Consider the following 13,376-nt stretch of genomic DNA (forward strand, 5'->3'; position numbering starts at 1 on the left):
CTGTGGAACCGTATAAGCACTATTTTACAGCTTATCTCTAAGGCACTGCAACAAGTAAGGACACGAGAAGAAGGTTTGTAATCATGCAGAGTGTAAGCACGTCGTGCAACACACAAGTATTCGAGAAGACAAGGTCTAACAACTTTATTCATTCTCACAAAGGCAATTCATTGGAAAACAGACCAGAAGGCTGTGGAGCTGGATAAGGTAAGGTAATAAAGTTCACAAAACGAAGTGGATTTGTAAAAAAAGATCTGGAGAAAAAGGAGGGGATCCAAACATATGAAAGCAGCATGAAGCTGAGAGAATGGAGGGGCAGAAGAAAAGATGAAAGTGTGTAGAAGACAGAGGATGACATCAGCATAGAGATCAAGGAGAAAAGGATTCTACAGAGACTTGAAGATCAGGATGTTTTTCCTGCTACAAGAACTGAGCAAATCCTAGAGGCAGTGAATTTAAAACAATTACAAGGAAGTATGTTTTTTATGTAACACGTGAAACTCGTTGCCTCTGGATACTCTTGAAATCAAAAGCTTAATAGCAGCCAGAAATGGCTAAATTACAGTTACATTACACAAGATTAATTTCATCTGTAGAAAAAAAACCCAACAACCTTCATGCTTCCTGGCAAAGGTTAGATACTAAGTGACAAAAGGAATTAAAAAGAGATTTACCTAACTTGACATAATGCAATATTTATCCATTATGGGACAGCTGTAGCTTCTGCTAAAACCAAACTAACCAATCATAATGTAAAAAGCTCCAACAAATTTGGAATGCATACAAAACCTCAGAGTGCCGGCATACTCTTACCAATAAGGTACTCAGAAGAAACCCTTCCTGAATGGAAGCTCTCTCTTGATTTTATATATGCATATATATATATGTGTTCTTTTTTTACAAGGTAATTCCTTTGAAGTAGTTGCTGTTAGCCATTGCTGGAGAAGGATGCTGGATTTACTGTGCTTATAGGGTGACTCAACGTGCCATGTTGCTATGTTTTGATGGATGGAAGGGCAGAGTGAAAATTGCAAAGCCCAGACTAAGATGACTAATCCAGTCCTGGCTTAGCAGGATTGTCCTGTGCAACATCACTGTTCACTGGAATATGGCAAAATGTGAAAATTGTGATTGTGTTTAAGACAAAAGTAATTAATTTGTTTAGTGAGCAATGTAAGGACAGGACCAGATCTAGATTACTCCAAACTATTGTCTTCCCTATTAACGCAAGTAGTATTTGGAGTTGGGCGGAGATCAGGACTGAGGCTAAGTTCCATCATTACTTAGATTTGCTTTGCCCAGTACTAATGTTCTGCTTAAATTTATATGCTCCTTTTTGGAAAAGGTTATCACCAGTAGCAACAGGCAAAATATTTAGTACTGAGTAGTCTGCATATTTGTCCTCTAGAATTCAAACCTTTGGATACGGAAAATAATTTGGAGAAAAGAGGGATCAGCTCCTATATCTGCTATGGTTCCACACACACCTTGATTTTAGTCAGGCAAAAGAGAAGAAATGTCATAAAAAATAAATTCAATGGCTCCTCTATTTCCTTTTCCCATCTCCAATAGACACTAAATCCAGACATCAGAAAAGTTCCTCTATTTTATGGCAACTAGGACCCTGTCCCAGGGCAGAAGTATCCTTCTACCTGTTGATGGTACCGTTTGACTTTCATTTGGAGGCAAGAGCTGCTCCTTCTTCTGCATCCTATTCGCTTTGACTACAGGTTTTATTGTCATCGACTCACCTCTTGGGGTGAAATCTCTGTCCCACTGAAATCAAATGCAAACCAGCTAACTTCAAAGGGCTCATAATTTCTGCTGTCTCCTTGTTCCACACATTATTATGCTTTAGTATTTCCTCCTATTTTTTCAACTCTCTTTGTTTTATTGCATTCTTCTTTTCCTGTCCCTCACCAGAGAAGGCAGTAAGGAAACCCAGCTGATTTGCCCTATAGTACCTATTATCTCATCAACCTTTATCACGGCAGATCCTTTCTGCAAAGGAGAGTCCACATATTTTCAATCTTTTAATACAAAATTACAGCCTCTGACCAGTGTTCATTGCCCTTTTCCTGGTATGATACCTTTGAGCTAAGTAATAAAGATTGACCACAGTATCCAATATCAAAGCATACCACTAGTGCAACATGGCAGGCACAGCAGAGGTTCTCTCTCTTCTTTTCCTTAAGGCTTCTAAAAATGTGCTTTTCTGTTCACCACTGGGCACTGAACAATTACTGTACAGAGAAGATGGAAAAAACTGCAAAAGGTTAGGAGTGAAACAACATGAAAATACAGCCCCTCCTTGTGATATTTATGTTTCTGCTGCTGGCCCTGGCAGAAGTCCAGATTCTGAATGAACGAAACTCCCAGTGGCTTAGGGACTGCAGCATTCAGCCCATAGTCAGGAAACGCAATAGCATGTGACAATAGGAAGAAATAAAAAGAGCTTTCCAATGCGTTTGAGCTTCCAGCTCAATCAGTTTGGACCAAAACTCGGGGGCTGTTGAGGTTTTGTGTGAATGAGTTCTCTATTGCTAAACAAAAACACGTGTGTGTTACAGTGTAAGGCAGTTAAGTGGTAAACAGTATGTGGCTTTGCTTCCTCATTGATATTTCATTTTTACAGCACTAGGACTATAAAACCCCGTTTTACGTACAAGGCCACTGTCCTCTCTGTTCAAGTACAGTGAGGAACTCTTTCCAAAAACACAAAATCAGCTTCCTATTTCTCCTCCTTTCCAGGAAAGCTACTGGATAACTGTTGTACACTTACTCAGTGACAAATTGTTTCTTCTACAAGATGAGAATTTAAAAGAGTTGGGTCATATTCCATGTTTACTGTCATCCAGCGATCCAGGTTAAGCCCATTTCCTTTACAAAAGATTTCCTTTGGGGAACTAACATCCTGAAAACTTAATTGTTGGGAAAATAATGTAAAATTATTTTCTCTTTGTAAACACTTAAAATATAAATTACCCACAATTGTATTATCAGCAATAGAGTGTTTTGAGGCTCTTGTAGACACTGTACAGAGTAGAGATTTCATCTTCACTTTTTCTCCCAGCACATACGTCATTCTCATGGGGCAGATGCTTGTCTTCACAGTCCATGTTCTATCTAGAGGTCACAGGAGCACTGAACATGAGACTATATCAGTACAATGTTTTAAACCTATTTTATAATTTCTCTCTTTTGTGGGTTTTGTGACAGACCAATAAAGTCAGGACCTTTAAGCACAGAACACTGAGGGCAGCAGGTGTCTGAGCACTGTCTTGTTGACCATTTCCATGACCAGACAGGTTCAGATGTAAAATTCAAGTTTCTGTTTACATTTTCCTGAGAAGTATAGGATTTGAAGTTTGTGAGTTCATTCCAAAGAGGCCTCACTATTTTAATGAACTAACACCAACTGTTTCAGGGAATTATTTTTGTTAGGGAACATTTTTTTTTAAATTTACAGACTCCCTATGTATCTTATCACTCAAATTCATTAAGATAAAGTAGGTTTCTGCAGCGAGATTGTTATTTGTCAGTGTGAGCAGAACTGAGTGGGCACTGGCACACTGATCCATGTGATGGATAAAAACCAGCTAAGTGTGCCCCAAGTTATAGCAGAAAGGTGGCTCCTGCTCCCACAATGGATGGCAGATGCAACTCAAGCAGTGTTTTGTGGTGGCACTCACCACAACAGTAGAATAGACTGAACCAGTTACTTTGCAGAGAATGAAAGGTGTAACTGAGACAACTGGGAATTCATGGCATAGTTCTCATTTCCCAGATACTCGATGGGAAAAGCAACTATTTTCTGAGTCCTTGATCAGGTTGGATCACAAATTTGTAGCCTAAATGGGAGAGTATTTTAAGAGCTGGTAGGTTAAAGAGACTGGTGCACAATACTAAGTCTTGGCATTCAGAAGTGGTTCCTAGTATGTTTTGCTCCTGGAGCAGAAGCAGCCTATGAAATTCTGACTAACTTAATACTTCAAATATCTGCTAAAAATTATGAGAAACATGCTTGCCATCTCAGCCTCCTGCAGAAAAACCTGCATTTGATTACCACAGATTCTGTCTGCTCCCCCCCCAGCCCCGCTCCCCCTAAGTAGTTTCAACATGCCTGAACCCCATCAATCCTAGGACCAGAGATTGATGGGTAAAAACCAGTGACACCAGCTCCTTAAATGGTCCTGCCTTCTCTGGGTAACTGGGAGCCTGCTGGAAACGGTTTCCCCAATACTGCATCCCATTGCTTTTGTTTGTCTATCCTTGCTGACATTTTCTTCAATTAGGAAACAATAGCTCCGTTCCAATGTACTGAGCAGAATTACTGAAACCGAGCCACGTGACACCATGAGAGTGTGTTTTCAATTATTCACTCTGTCTTTTTCTGCCAGGCCTATGAAGAGGAACAGCCTTCTGCAGGAGTCAGGTTTGTCTGCCTCGCTGTTTTAAGTTCCTCCTTTTGAATTTTCATTTTACAATTAGGGTTTTTTTTTTTAAATTATTTTTTAACACTAAATTCAACTCTTGAAGAGTTTCTTACTCTTGATTAGAAAACTTCCAAATGTCTAGCTCTTCCTGCTACCTGGAAATTCTAGACATCTGCAATAGTTCAGTGCTAATAGTACTGCTCAGTAACAAATATGATAAAGATCACAAGATCTAGATTAAAATGGCATGCAAGATATCACGCTGTTAGCACTTGGTAATGTAAAACTCATCTTGTTCTTGCTAGTAAAGAAAAACTCTGTCTTTCCTGCTGTCTGGTTAACAGCAGAGCATTTGCATTCAGTCTGGAAGCTACATCAAATTATTGCATCTTGTAAATGCCGGGTTTAATATCCAACCAAAAATTTGAACCAAATGGGCTCAGCTCAAATCATGTATTTTGTTTGCAGAAGACAGACTGGGTTAGGAGTTTTTAGACTTAAAACTGGAAAAATAAAGCTAGGAGAAAAAAAAAAAAAAGAAACAGAGAAAGAACATTTGGTTTGCATTACAAACCACAGACAACTTCCATCAGGCATGCTGGAGGTATAAGAATGGCAAGAGAAAATGACAAGCAGTGAGTGCACTGGAGGGAAAGATGAATGGTTTGGAGCATTGTCTTTGGAGTAATTGTCCATGCTCATGATACCTTGAATTAAATTTGGTGGAAGGTGGCAATGAATCATAAAGCTTCTCTGGTACTTTCGATATTGTTTTCTGTGTAAAATAACATATCTGGGTATTTTTATCGGAAATCTTATAGACTATGTTTTTGGTACCTCCTATATTTCTGTCACTTACGCAACCCTGAATCAGCAGCTCTGGAAAGGATGTTGCTTTAATTAAGACTTGGACTGCGATCTAATCTTAGAGCAAGTATTTAACTGGAAGTCTTAAGGTCTACTGAGCTTATTTTCACCTCAGCCCCTGGCTTGCTTTAAGATACTAGGTAAGTTATTCAGGGTTAAACTTGGTCTTTGAGCTGATGGAACTCTGTTGGGGGCTGGGGAGGAGGAAATAGCTGATGCAGTGGTGCTAAAGGGATGTTCTCTCTGCATAAAGTAAAATTTCTCAGGAGCATTGCAGAGGGGTGGAATGGCAGAATGCACTTAAAACAATGTTTTCAACAGGTGCTTCTGTGTGTTCTCTGCATCCCAGCTGCTTAGCACAGTCACAGAGACACCTCTGGGAGCATTTAGTACTGATGGCAGTGCTACCTTCTGGAGCTCAGCAGCTTCAGGCAGAGCGAGAAAGGGCTCCTGCATCTCTCCATCATTCTAGCACGCCGGTCTCCAGAGAGCTGAATTTTGACCATTAAGCTATCAAGTCCTCTGCTGACCCATGTGCTTAATAGCTCTTTTTTCATCCTTTGAAGAAGCAAGATTGCATTGAAATCCTTGAAAGAAAAGTGCTATTTCTTCTAACTTTCTCCCACAGGCAAGATTATTTAGGTCTGCGTGCAATTTGGGCTCATTTCTGATGTTCTAGTGTCTATTAGCAATTGCCAGAATTGCAGAAGGAGCAGCATCCCCTGCTGCAGACTTTCAAGTGATGTCCATTTCACACACCTTCAGCAAGCATTAATAGCTCCGTTGCTTCCTACCCAGGTGCTGAGGGGAGGTACCTGCAGAAATTCCCCTCATCCTAGCCATCCTATTGGTTTTTAAACTCCACGTTCTGGTCTAATGGGCCAGATTACATTTTTACCTGCCTTCAGACATGCAGGAAAAGCAACATCAAGCTTTACAAGTTTCATTTCCTAATGCACGAGGGATGCTAACAGGGATTTCACAACTCAAAAATTGCAGTTATAATGGGTACATGCATATTATGGCAGACTAAAGCTTTAGGCTTAATACCAAAAAGTGTCTTTTTCTAAAAATCTTCAAACCTTGAATGTCTTTTAGTATTAACAGGGGTGTCAGTCAGCGTTTAACTAATGTAATCAGCAAAAAAGCATACAAAAAATTGCAAACCTGTAGGGCTGAATTACACCAACAACTACTAAGTTCTCAAAATTATTGTTCTAATATAATTCATAGCACTTTTGGTTTCTGTACTTCAAAATAAATTACCGCATAGAGGTTCTGAAAAGCAGCTTCTCTCAGTAGTGCAGGATGGGAGATCAATCCTAGAGAAATAAGACCCCCACGTCAGCCACAAAGTCTATGGGTTAAAGATGAGCTCCATCTATGTCATACCTTTCTTCATCCCCTCTGGCCTCTGTGTCCTTTCACAACAGTTCAGATGTCCCTTTATTCGGCATGTGCTCTGTGTCACAGGAAGGGAGCGTGGCCACGCCACTGGGCATCCTCCATCCTCACCATGGCTGCAAATCTTGTCATTCATAAGAGAGGCCACTGTGAAAAAAGGAAAAAGTAGAACATCTTGTGTACTGAAGGGAATGGAGAATATGCCAGTTCAGTGTGACCTCGAAAGCTTCTCTTGTGCCAGTGCGGGGCCGGCTGGGAGTGCAGTGACTTTGGTTCCAATGCTCCCATCCAGTGGGGTCAGACACTCCCACGGGAGCTGAGCGGATCCCAGAGACACACGCGAGAGGGGCAGAAAACACAGCAGGTTTGTGGAATTTGACGTGTTCTCTGGATACTTTCAAACTTCAACTTTGCCCTGGAATAGCACCCTGACAAGTTCCAATACTGAGGGCGCAAGCTTCTGAAATGTTAGGGGTTTTGTTTTGGAAAAGAGACATCAGGGAGCAGAGCAATATTCGGACTGCTATGATGGAAAATAAGTTATAAATTGAAGGCTGTAAGAGTGTTACCTACCAAAAAATACCAGAAAAGACTGCTCAAATAAACATCCTTCTCCCTGGGAGACGAAGGGACCTCTTTGCTCCTCCTGAAAAAGCTATGTGTACATTTCTTTTTTCCTTTACAAACACAAACTCAGATTCATGCTGAATTGTGTATTTCTCTAGCAACACCATATAGCTCCTATAGACAGGTACTCAAAGGCATAGTGTTTACCATCTGGTTTTGGTTTTCCTGGTTATTTGTATGAAAGGGGATAAAAAAAATAAAAAGAAAAATAATCCTGCAGATTTATTAGAAGGCTGGCTTGCGTTTATTATACGGATCTGGCTTGGTCACAACTCACAGGCCTGTGTTTATTGTGGCTGTAAGGAGCTTTTAGAAGATCTGCCTCTTCTATTTCTGCATCACCAGCAGCATTTCAGGTACAAAGTACATACATACCTACCTACTTCTGCATAGAAACAGGAGAAACAAACAAAAACCAACCAACAAACACCCCCCCAACAAAACAAAACAAAACTACCAAACCAAAAAAAACGAACCAAACACAACAACCTAGGTTAGAGCACAATGTACAAACTTTTTCTCTCAATGACATCTTTGAGAAGTGCTTTTTGAATTACATTGACTTTGAATTTTGCATGTGATACCTTATAGGATCTTTGATTTATACAAATCCTCTTGTTTCAATAAGTATTTTCTTGGAAATGGCAGCATACAGCATCAAATCGGCGCTGTGAAGAGAACAGAAAAGTTTGTGTAATAAATATAATAAAAATTCAGTGAGAAAGACGAAGTAATGAATTCGTATTTCCTCTTGTTGAATTTTCAGCACTGACACATACCTACCAAAATATTTCTTCAAACCTTTTTTCTGAGAGAAAAAGTAAACAGTTCAACAAATCTTCCCTTTGTTATCTTAACATGCTCATTATTCATTTTACAAAAGTTCCAACAATTCTGATTGTGTAGCATTTCTTCCATTTGCTCTTAATTTCGTATGCTGAATCATACGCTGAAACAAAACATTTCTGTAATGGGACACTTTTTGATTGATGTATTGGAGCTGTATTCCTTTATAGAGTTCAATCCCTAATCAGATATTCACATCTTAAGTGCTTCACTGGATCTCTCTGTTGCTGTTAAATGCGTGGTCTTAAGTGAGCTCTGGTCTGCAAAGGTAGGAGCTTTATAGCAGCTTGACATTCCTCACTCCCTCACAGCTAAGATCTACTTTTGCTAAACCACTTACAAATCAGATGTGCCAGGCGGAGAACTTAACCTCGACAATTTGATTAATCTTCTTTGAATTATAGTGGTTTCATGAATCAAACTTCAGAAGGAGCTTCCTCTTTCCAAATAGTGTAAGGAGGATAGAGTAATGCTTTTAAAGTATCTTCCTTTTCAATTCGGGATTTCAACATGCAAATTCAGCAGAAGCCCAAAAGAAGTAGCACAAATGGAAGCATCAAAAACATTTATTAAAAGCACTCCGTTGTGCTTGGGAAGCAAGGGAAGAGAATGAAAAGGTGAAGGAGAATTTAGTAGAGCACTGCACAGAAACAGAATTAGCAAGTCATGAGATATCACGTGGCTGTTAGCAGACTGAAAGGCTCTGTTGATTCGATTTATTCATTAGGGCTTTCCAGTAGTGTAGGTTATTAAGTGGGAGAAAGTGGGGTGTATTACAACTTACTTTTTATGTTTCCTTTCCTGGAGGATATTTAGCACCAGACAAGTGGAGAAAGTTATTGAAAGTATCATGCCACATAAATGGGAGAATGATAGGAAAAAGAGCAGCACCACCAGCTCTCTGAAGATGGATCGAAAGAGCGATGCTGGGAACAGGAGGTCAAGGAAGTTTCGCTCCATTTCAAGATCACTTATACTTTGCAATGCCAAAAACAGCGACGACGGGTCAAGTCCCGATGAGAAATACCCTGATCCCTTTGAGATCTCTACCAGCTGGGGTCAAGATGATTTTGACTGCTGTCCTAGAACACAACTGCCGTGCACATCAGAGACAGAAGACAGCTCACCTGACCCTCCACGCGTGATCACCAGCATGGTCCAGTCCAAAGCTGCTGCAAATGAGAACTGCAACAACCTGAGAGGAAAGTTACTCACCAAGGTAGGCAACTCAGTGCGATATATTGTAATGCTTCCTATTGTGGTAGTTTCTAAATGAATTAATTCATGTTTCTCAGGAACATAGCATTGTACTTGACTTTTTCAGACCCTGTGAGCCTGCAGTGCTCCTGCTCTGCATAAGCAGCATGAAAATATATTAGCTTCCCTGCTGGGATGTTGCACTCTGCTGACTGATGTTCTGCTGAAACCGGTGACTGCTCAGCCACTCTCGGTGTATCTGAACTAGCACAGCTGGTGCTTTCTATCTGAAATACAGTATTCAGCTCAAAATATGAAACTGTAGCTGTAGTAAAGTGCATGTGTGAAGTGTGATACCAGGAGATCTCACAAGCCATGGAAGCAAGAATTATATTATTACTATGAACCACACAGGAGATTCAGCAAGCAGATGTTCTTTCTCTCTGATTCAGGAGGAAGGTGTTGATGGTTCTAGAACCACCAGAGATGTCACTTTTCCCTAGAGGTGTAAAATTCTTAACAGCCTCACGTTACAACATTTTTCTTTAATCAAGCAGTATCTACACTACCCTAAAAGTCTGAAGAATTTTTCAGTCTGAGCAATATATTTTAGATGCTGTCAGAAAGTTCCTTTTCAGTGACATACCCTAATTCTTCCACTTTCTCTCTGTTTGTTGATGTGATGTATAAAAGGGGCTTTGTTGCAAGTAAGGCATGTCTTAAATACAGTTTGTGTCCTGCTGGCACCTCCCTTATTATTATGTCTTTTACCTATGCAAATAGTGGTTTATGTAAAAGAACTGTTTCTTTCACCTATAACATTTCTCTCTTAGACATTCTATTTTATTTTACATACCTTCAATCGAAATTAGCTAAAACTAGACCTCTACATCTAAAGACATGGTAGCACAGAAAATCAGAATCTCCCCTTACTCCTTGCATTTCTTGCTAATAATGAGAGCATGCAGCCCAGTATCGCAAAGAACTGCAGCAGCACAGAGTTCTGGATGTGACATGTTCCAGCCCCTGGCAAAGCCCCAGCATGAGGACAAAACCAAGCCAACTATCTGTTACATTCTGACAGAGAACATAAATAGGTGACACTGACCCAAGTCCCAAAATACACTCGGTCACCTGCAAAACTGCACTGCCATGTCCCTTTTGAAAACAGTCCATATCCACTCTGATGATTTCCTTCTGTGAGTGAAGGAGTTGGTCTCTGGAACACCCCCCTCTGCTCTTTTAACAAAGTTGAAGCACTTTCTTAGGTGTGTATCAGGTGCCACAGTCTACTTGCTTGTGTACCTCCAAAATACGCAAAGCTCCAATAACTGTTGTGATCCATACCCACATGAAACTACTCAGTATCTTATTGCAGACTGTAAATTTAGATAATTTGCTTTTATATCTGGCAAGTAGCTCAAATAGGGATCTGGAGAACAGAGTAAGTCTCATAACTAATGCCATTGCACTGACAAAATATAAGTGCTAAGGGTATAAATCCACTCTTAGGCTGGAGTGTTAGTTTCATTAAACAGGATGGATCAGGACCCCACATGGGTGGTGACACATTAATTAGCAGCCCAGTCCCTTACAGTAGCATTTGGGTTGCTTAGTGCCATAGTAGACAACAGGTACATTAAATGCCCTCTCCAGAGCTCTCAAAGCAATATAAACCTCTTCAAATGCTACTTGCTAATCTTCCATACCTTTCAGAGTCACGGATCAGTGAGTGATTCTAAAAAGTCTTTGCATGCTAAATAGGATGAAATTTGGTAACAGCAACACTGACATCCTGTACTACTGTTGCTGCAGCTTTGCCCGATATTATGAAAGTGGTGATCTCTATCTTCCGTATAAAGCACAAACCTGTCAGAACCATCTTCCCGTACCATGTGTCTTAGAGAGCTTAAAATCTCTTTAAGAAAGGAGTCAACCGGCGTTTTTCAAGCTTCAGTGTAATGCTCACTCTCTCCATTTCCATGTGACACTTCAGAAATTCATGCTGTGTGACTCAGAGCTGAAGTATCCTTGTCTTTGTTCAAGAAAATTGATTCCATTCTTTCTGTGGTGTTGCTGAGGATATTCCGCTATTCTCCTTTCCAGTGCCTGCAGCCTTAAGCACGATTCTGAAGGTGCTAATAACTCATACAAAACTGAACAACTTAATTTCTGGAAGGAAAGAAGAATGTTTACAAGTGCTGTGTCTTTTAATGCTCCCTGTGCATCTCTTCCTGAGATCTAAAGCAAAACTTGGAACATCAGTATCCCAAATACTAGTTCTTCTCTTCTGTTCAAAATCTTAAGCCATACGCTGCTGATTGTATGGGATTCTTTATTGCATAAACCATCAGGAAATCAAACAGTGTTTCAGGACTACTGCATATGGATTAGTGGCACATTTTCTTGATATCAAAATATTTAGGATCCCAAAGAGTAGTCCTGTGGCCCATTACTAACAGTCTGAGAAACTATATGCTACTTACAACAAGGAAATGAGAGGTAAGAGGAGGATTTTTGAAGAGTGGGCATCTATACATCATGGCATCAGTTCCTTTCACTTCAGTCTTCAATAGAAAATGTTGCTGTAGCCATTGGGAGAAGCATAACAGCATGAGCACAACCTCTATTAGACTTTGAATTAATTTCATTTCTGTGTTCCAATATTCACTCAAATTGACTATTGGTTGTTGTGTCTAGAGCACCCATGATTACCTGGGTGTCATCTGTTCAGCCAGCTTCTGGACCACTTGGCTTCCAAGATGGGATGGTACGGAAAGAGGTGCAAAGCCATCTTGCCCATCTATAAACAAGCAGATGTCGTTTATAGTTCACTTCTCAGAAAATCAGCAGCATTCAGGTGGTCTGAAAGGAAAACACAAAAGTTGTAAGTGGTGTCTGATATCTTGTACAATGACACAGCACGCACTGCTGAAGATGACCCTGTCTGCTCATATCATAACAAAGGCTGAAACGATGCCAGTTGTAGGAGGAATGGAGAGGACTAGACTATCAATTCTGATTCTTCAGAGAACAGCAGTCTCTGCTGGGTTTGAAAGCTGCCTCAAGAACTTCCCATTACTTCTTTCCTGCACCACCAACACCCTGGGAAGCACTGAGAGTTACCAGCCAGAGGCGCTGGTAGCAGTGTTGAATAGCATCTAAAACAAACTATAACAGGGAAGAGCTGACTCTGTATACAAACACTGGATCTGACTGCATGGCTCCACTCAGATCTAGAAACTTCTCCATCCTTTCTTCCTTTGGTCCCTGACCTTCTGTTTGAAGGAGGAAAAAGTGAAAAGGTCATTTTTCTCCCTTGGTCTTCACTAGAATATGTTTTCATTAACTCACTTTTATGCAAGCACTGGTTAGCTGGCCCATTGGTACCAGGACAAATGTTATGGCAACAGACTGTAATGTCTCAAACACGAGCCTATGGGAAGGATAGAAAAACAAAGCCAGGAGAGAAGATTGCCTTTATTTAGACATTTGTATGTTCTCCTCCTTTTTCCTGCTTGTTCTCTCTCTCTGTCATCCTGGCTTTCTTGCTTTTGTGACTTCAGGGCCATGTTATCCCCAGAGCAAGTTGAGAAAGGGGCTGTTGCATGAAGACAGTGTGTACTGCAAAACACACGCCAGGGCAAAGGCTCCCAGAAAAACAAACCAAAATCCAGATAGTGGGTGGAAACATCTGTAACATCTGATGTGCTGGATGGCTGTCTAGGGCAGAACCTTAATCCCATGCCCTGACTCTTTCACCATTCAAAGGCTTTCTAGCTTCTACCATTTTATTAATCGCAATGGGAATACGTTGCTGGGAAAATGAATTGCATCTACTATAAATATTTTGAAAAGACCAAGGCATTGGCTGGGGCACATCAGAATTGGTGGAGTCATGTCATTTTATGCCAGAGAGACTTTGGCCCTTTCTCTGTTAGAACTGATGCAGAAGAAAATGCTTCTTGAAGAAAATCCTCAGAGATTGTATTCTCTTAA

At 40.5% G+C, this 13,376-nt stretch overlaps 1 protein-coding gene across 1 annotated transcript in view; it reads left to right on the forward strand.

Moving 5' to 3' along the window:
* The first annotated feature begins 8,941 nt into the window (after positions 1-8,941).
* Positions 8,942-13,376, forward strand: part of IL16 (interleukin 16) — a 30,280-nt gene continuing 25,845 nt past the window's right edge. The window contains exon 1 of the mRNA XM_071814050.1: positions 8,942-9,399. Within this exon, the coding sequence (XP_071670151.1) occupies positions 9,031-9,399 (369 nt within the window). The 5' untranslated portion in view covers positions 8,942-9,030. The remainder of the gene's footprint in view (positions 9,400-13,376) is intronic.

Source organism: Patagioenas fasciata, chromosome 12, assembly GCF_037038585.1.
Source record: "Patagioenas fasciata isolate bPatFas1 chromosome 12, bPatFas1.hap1, whole genome shotgun sequence".
NCBI classification, from domain to species: Eukaryota; Metazoa; Chordata; class Aves; order Columbiformes; family Columbidae; genus Patagioenas; species Patagioenas fasciata.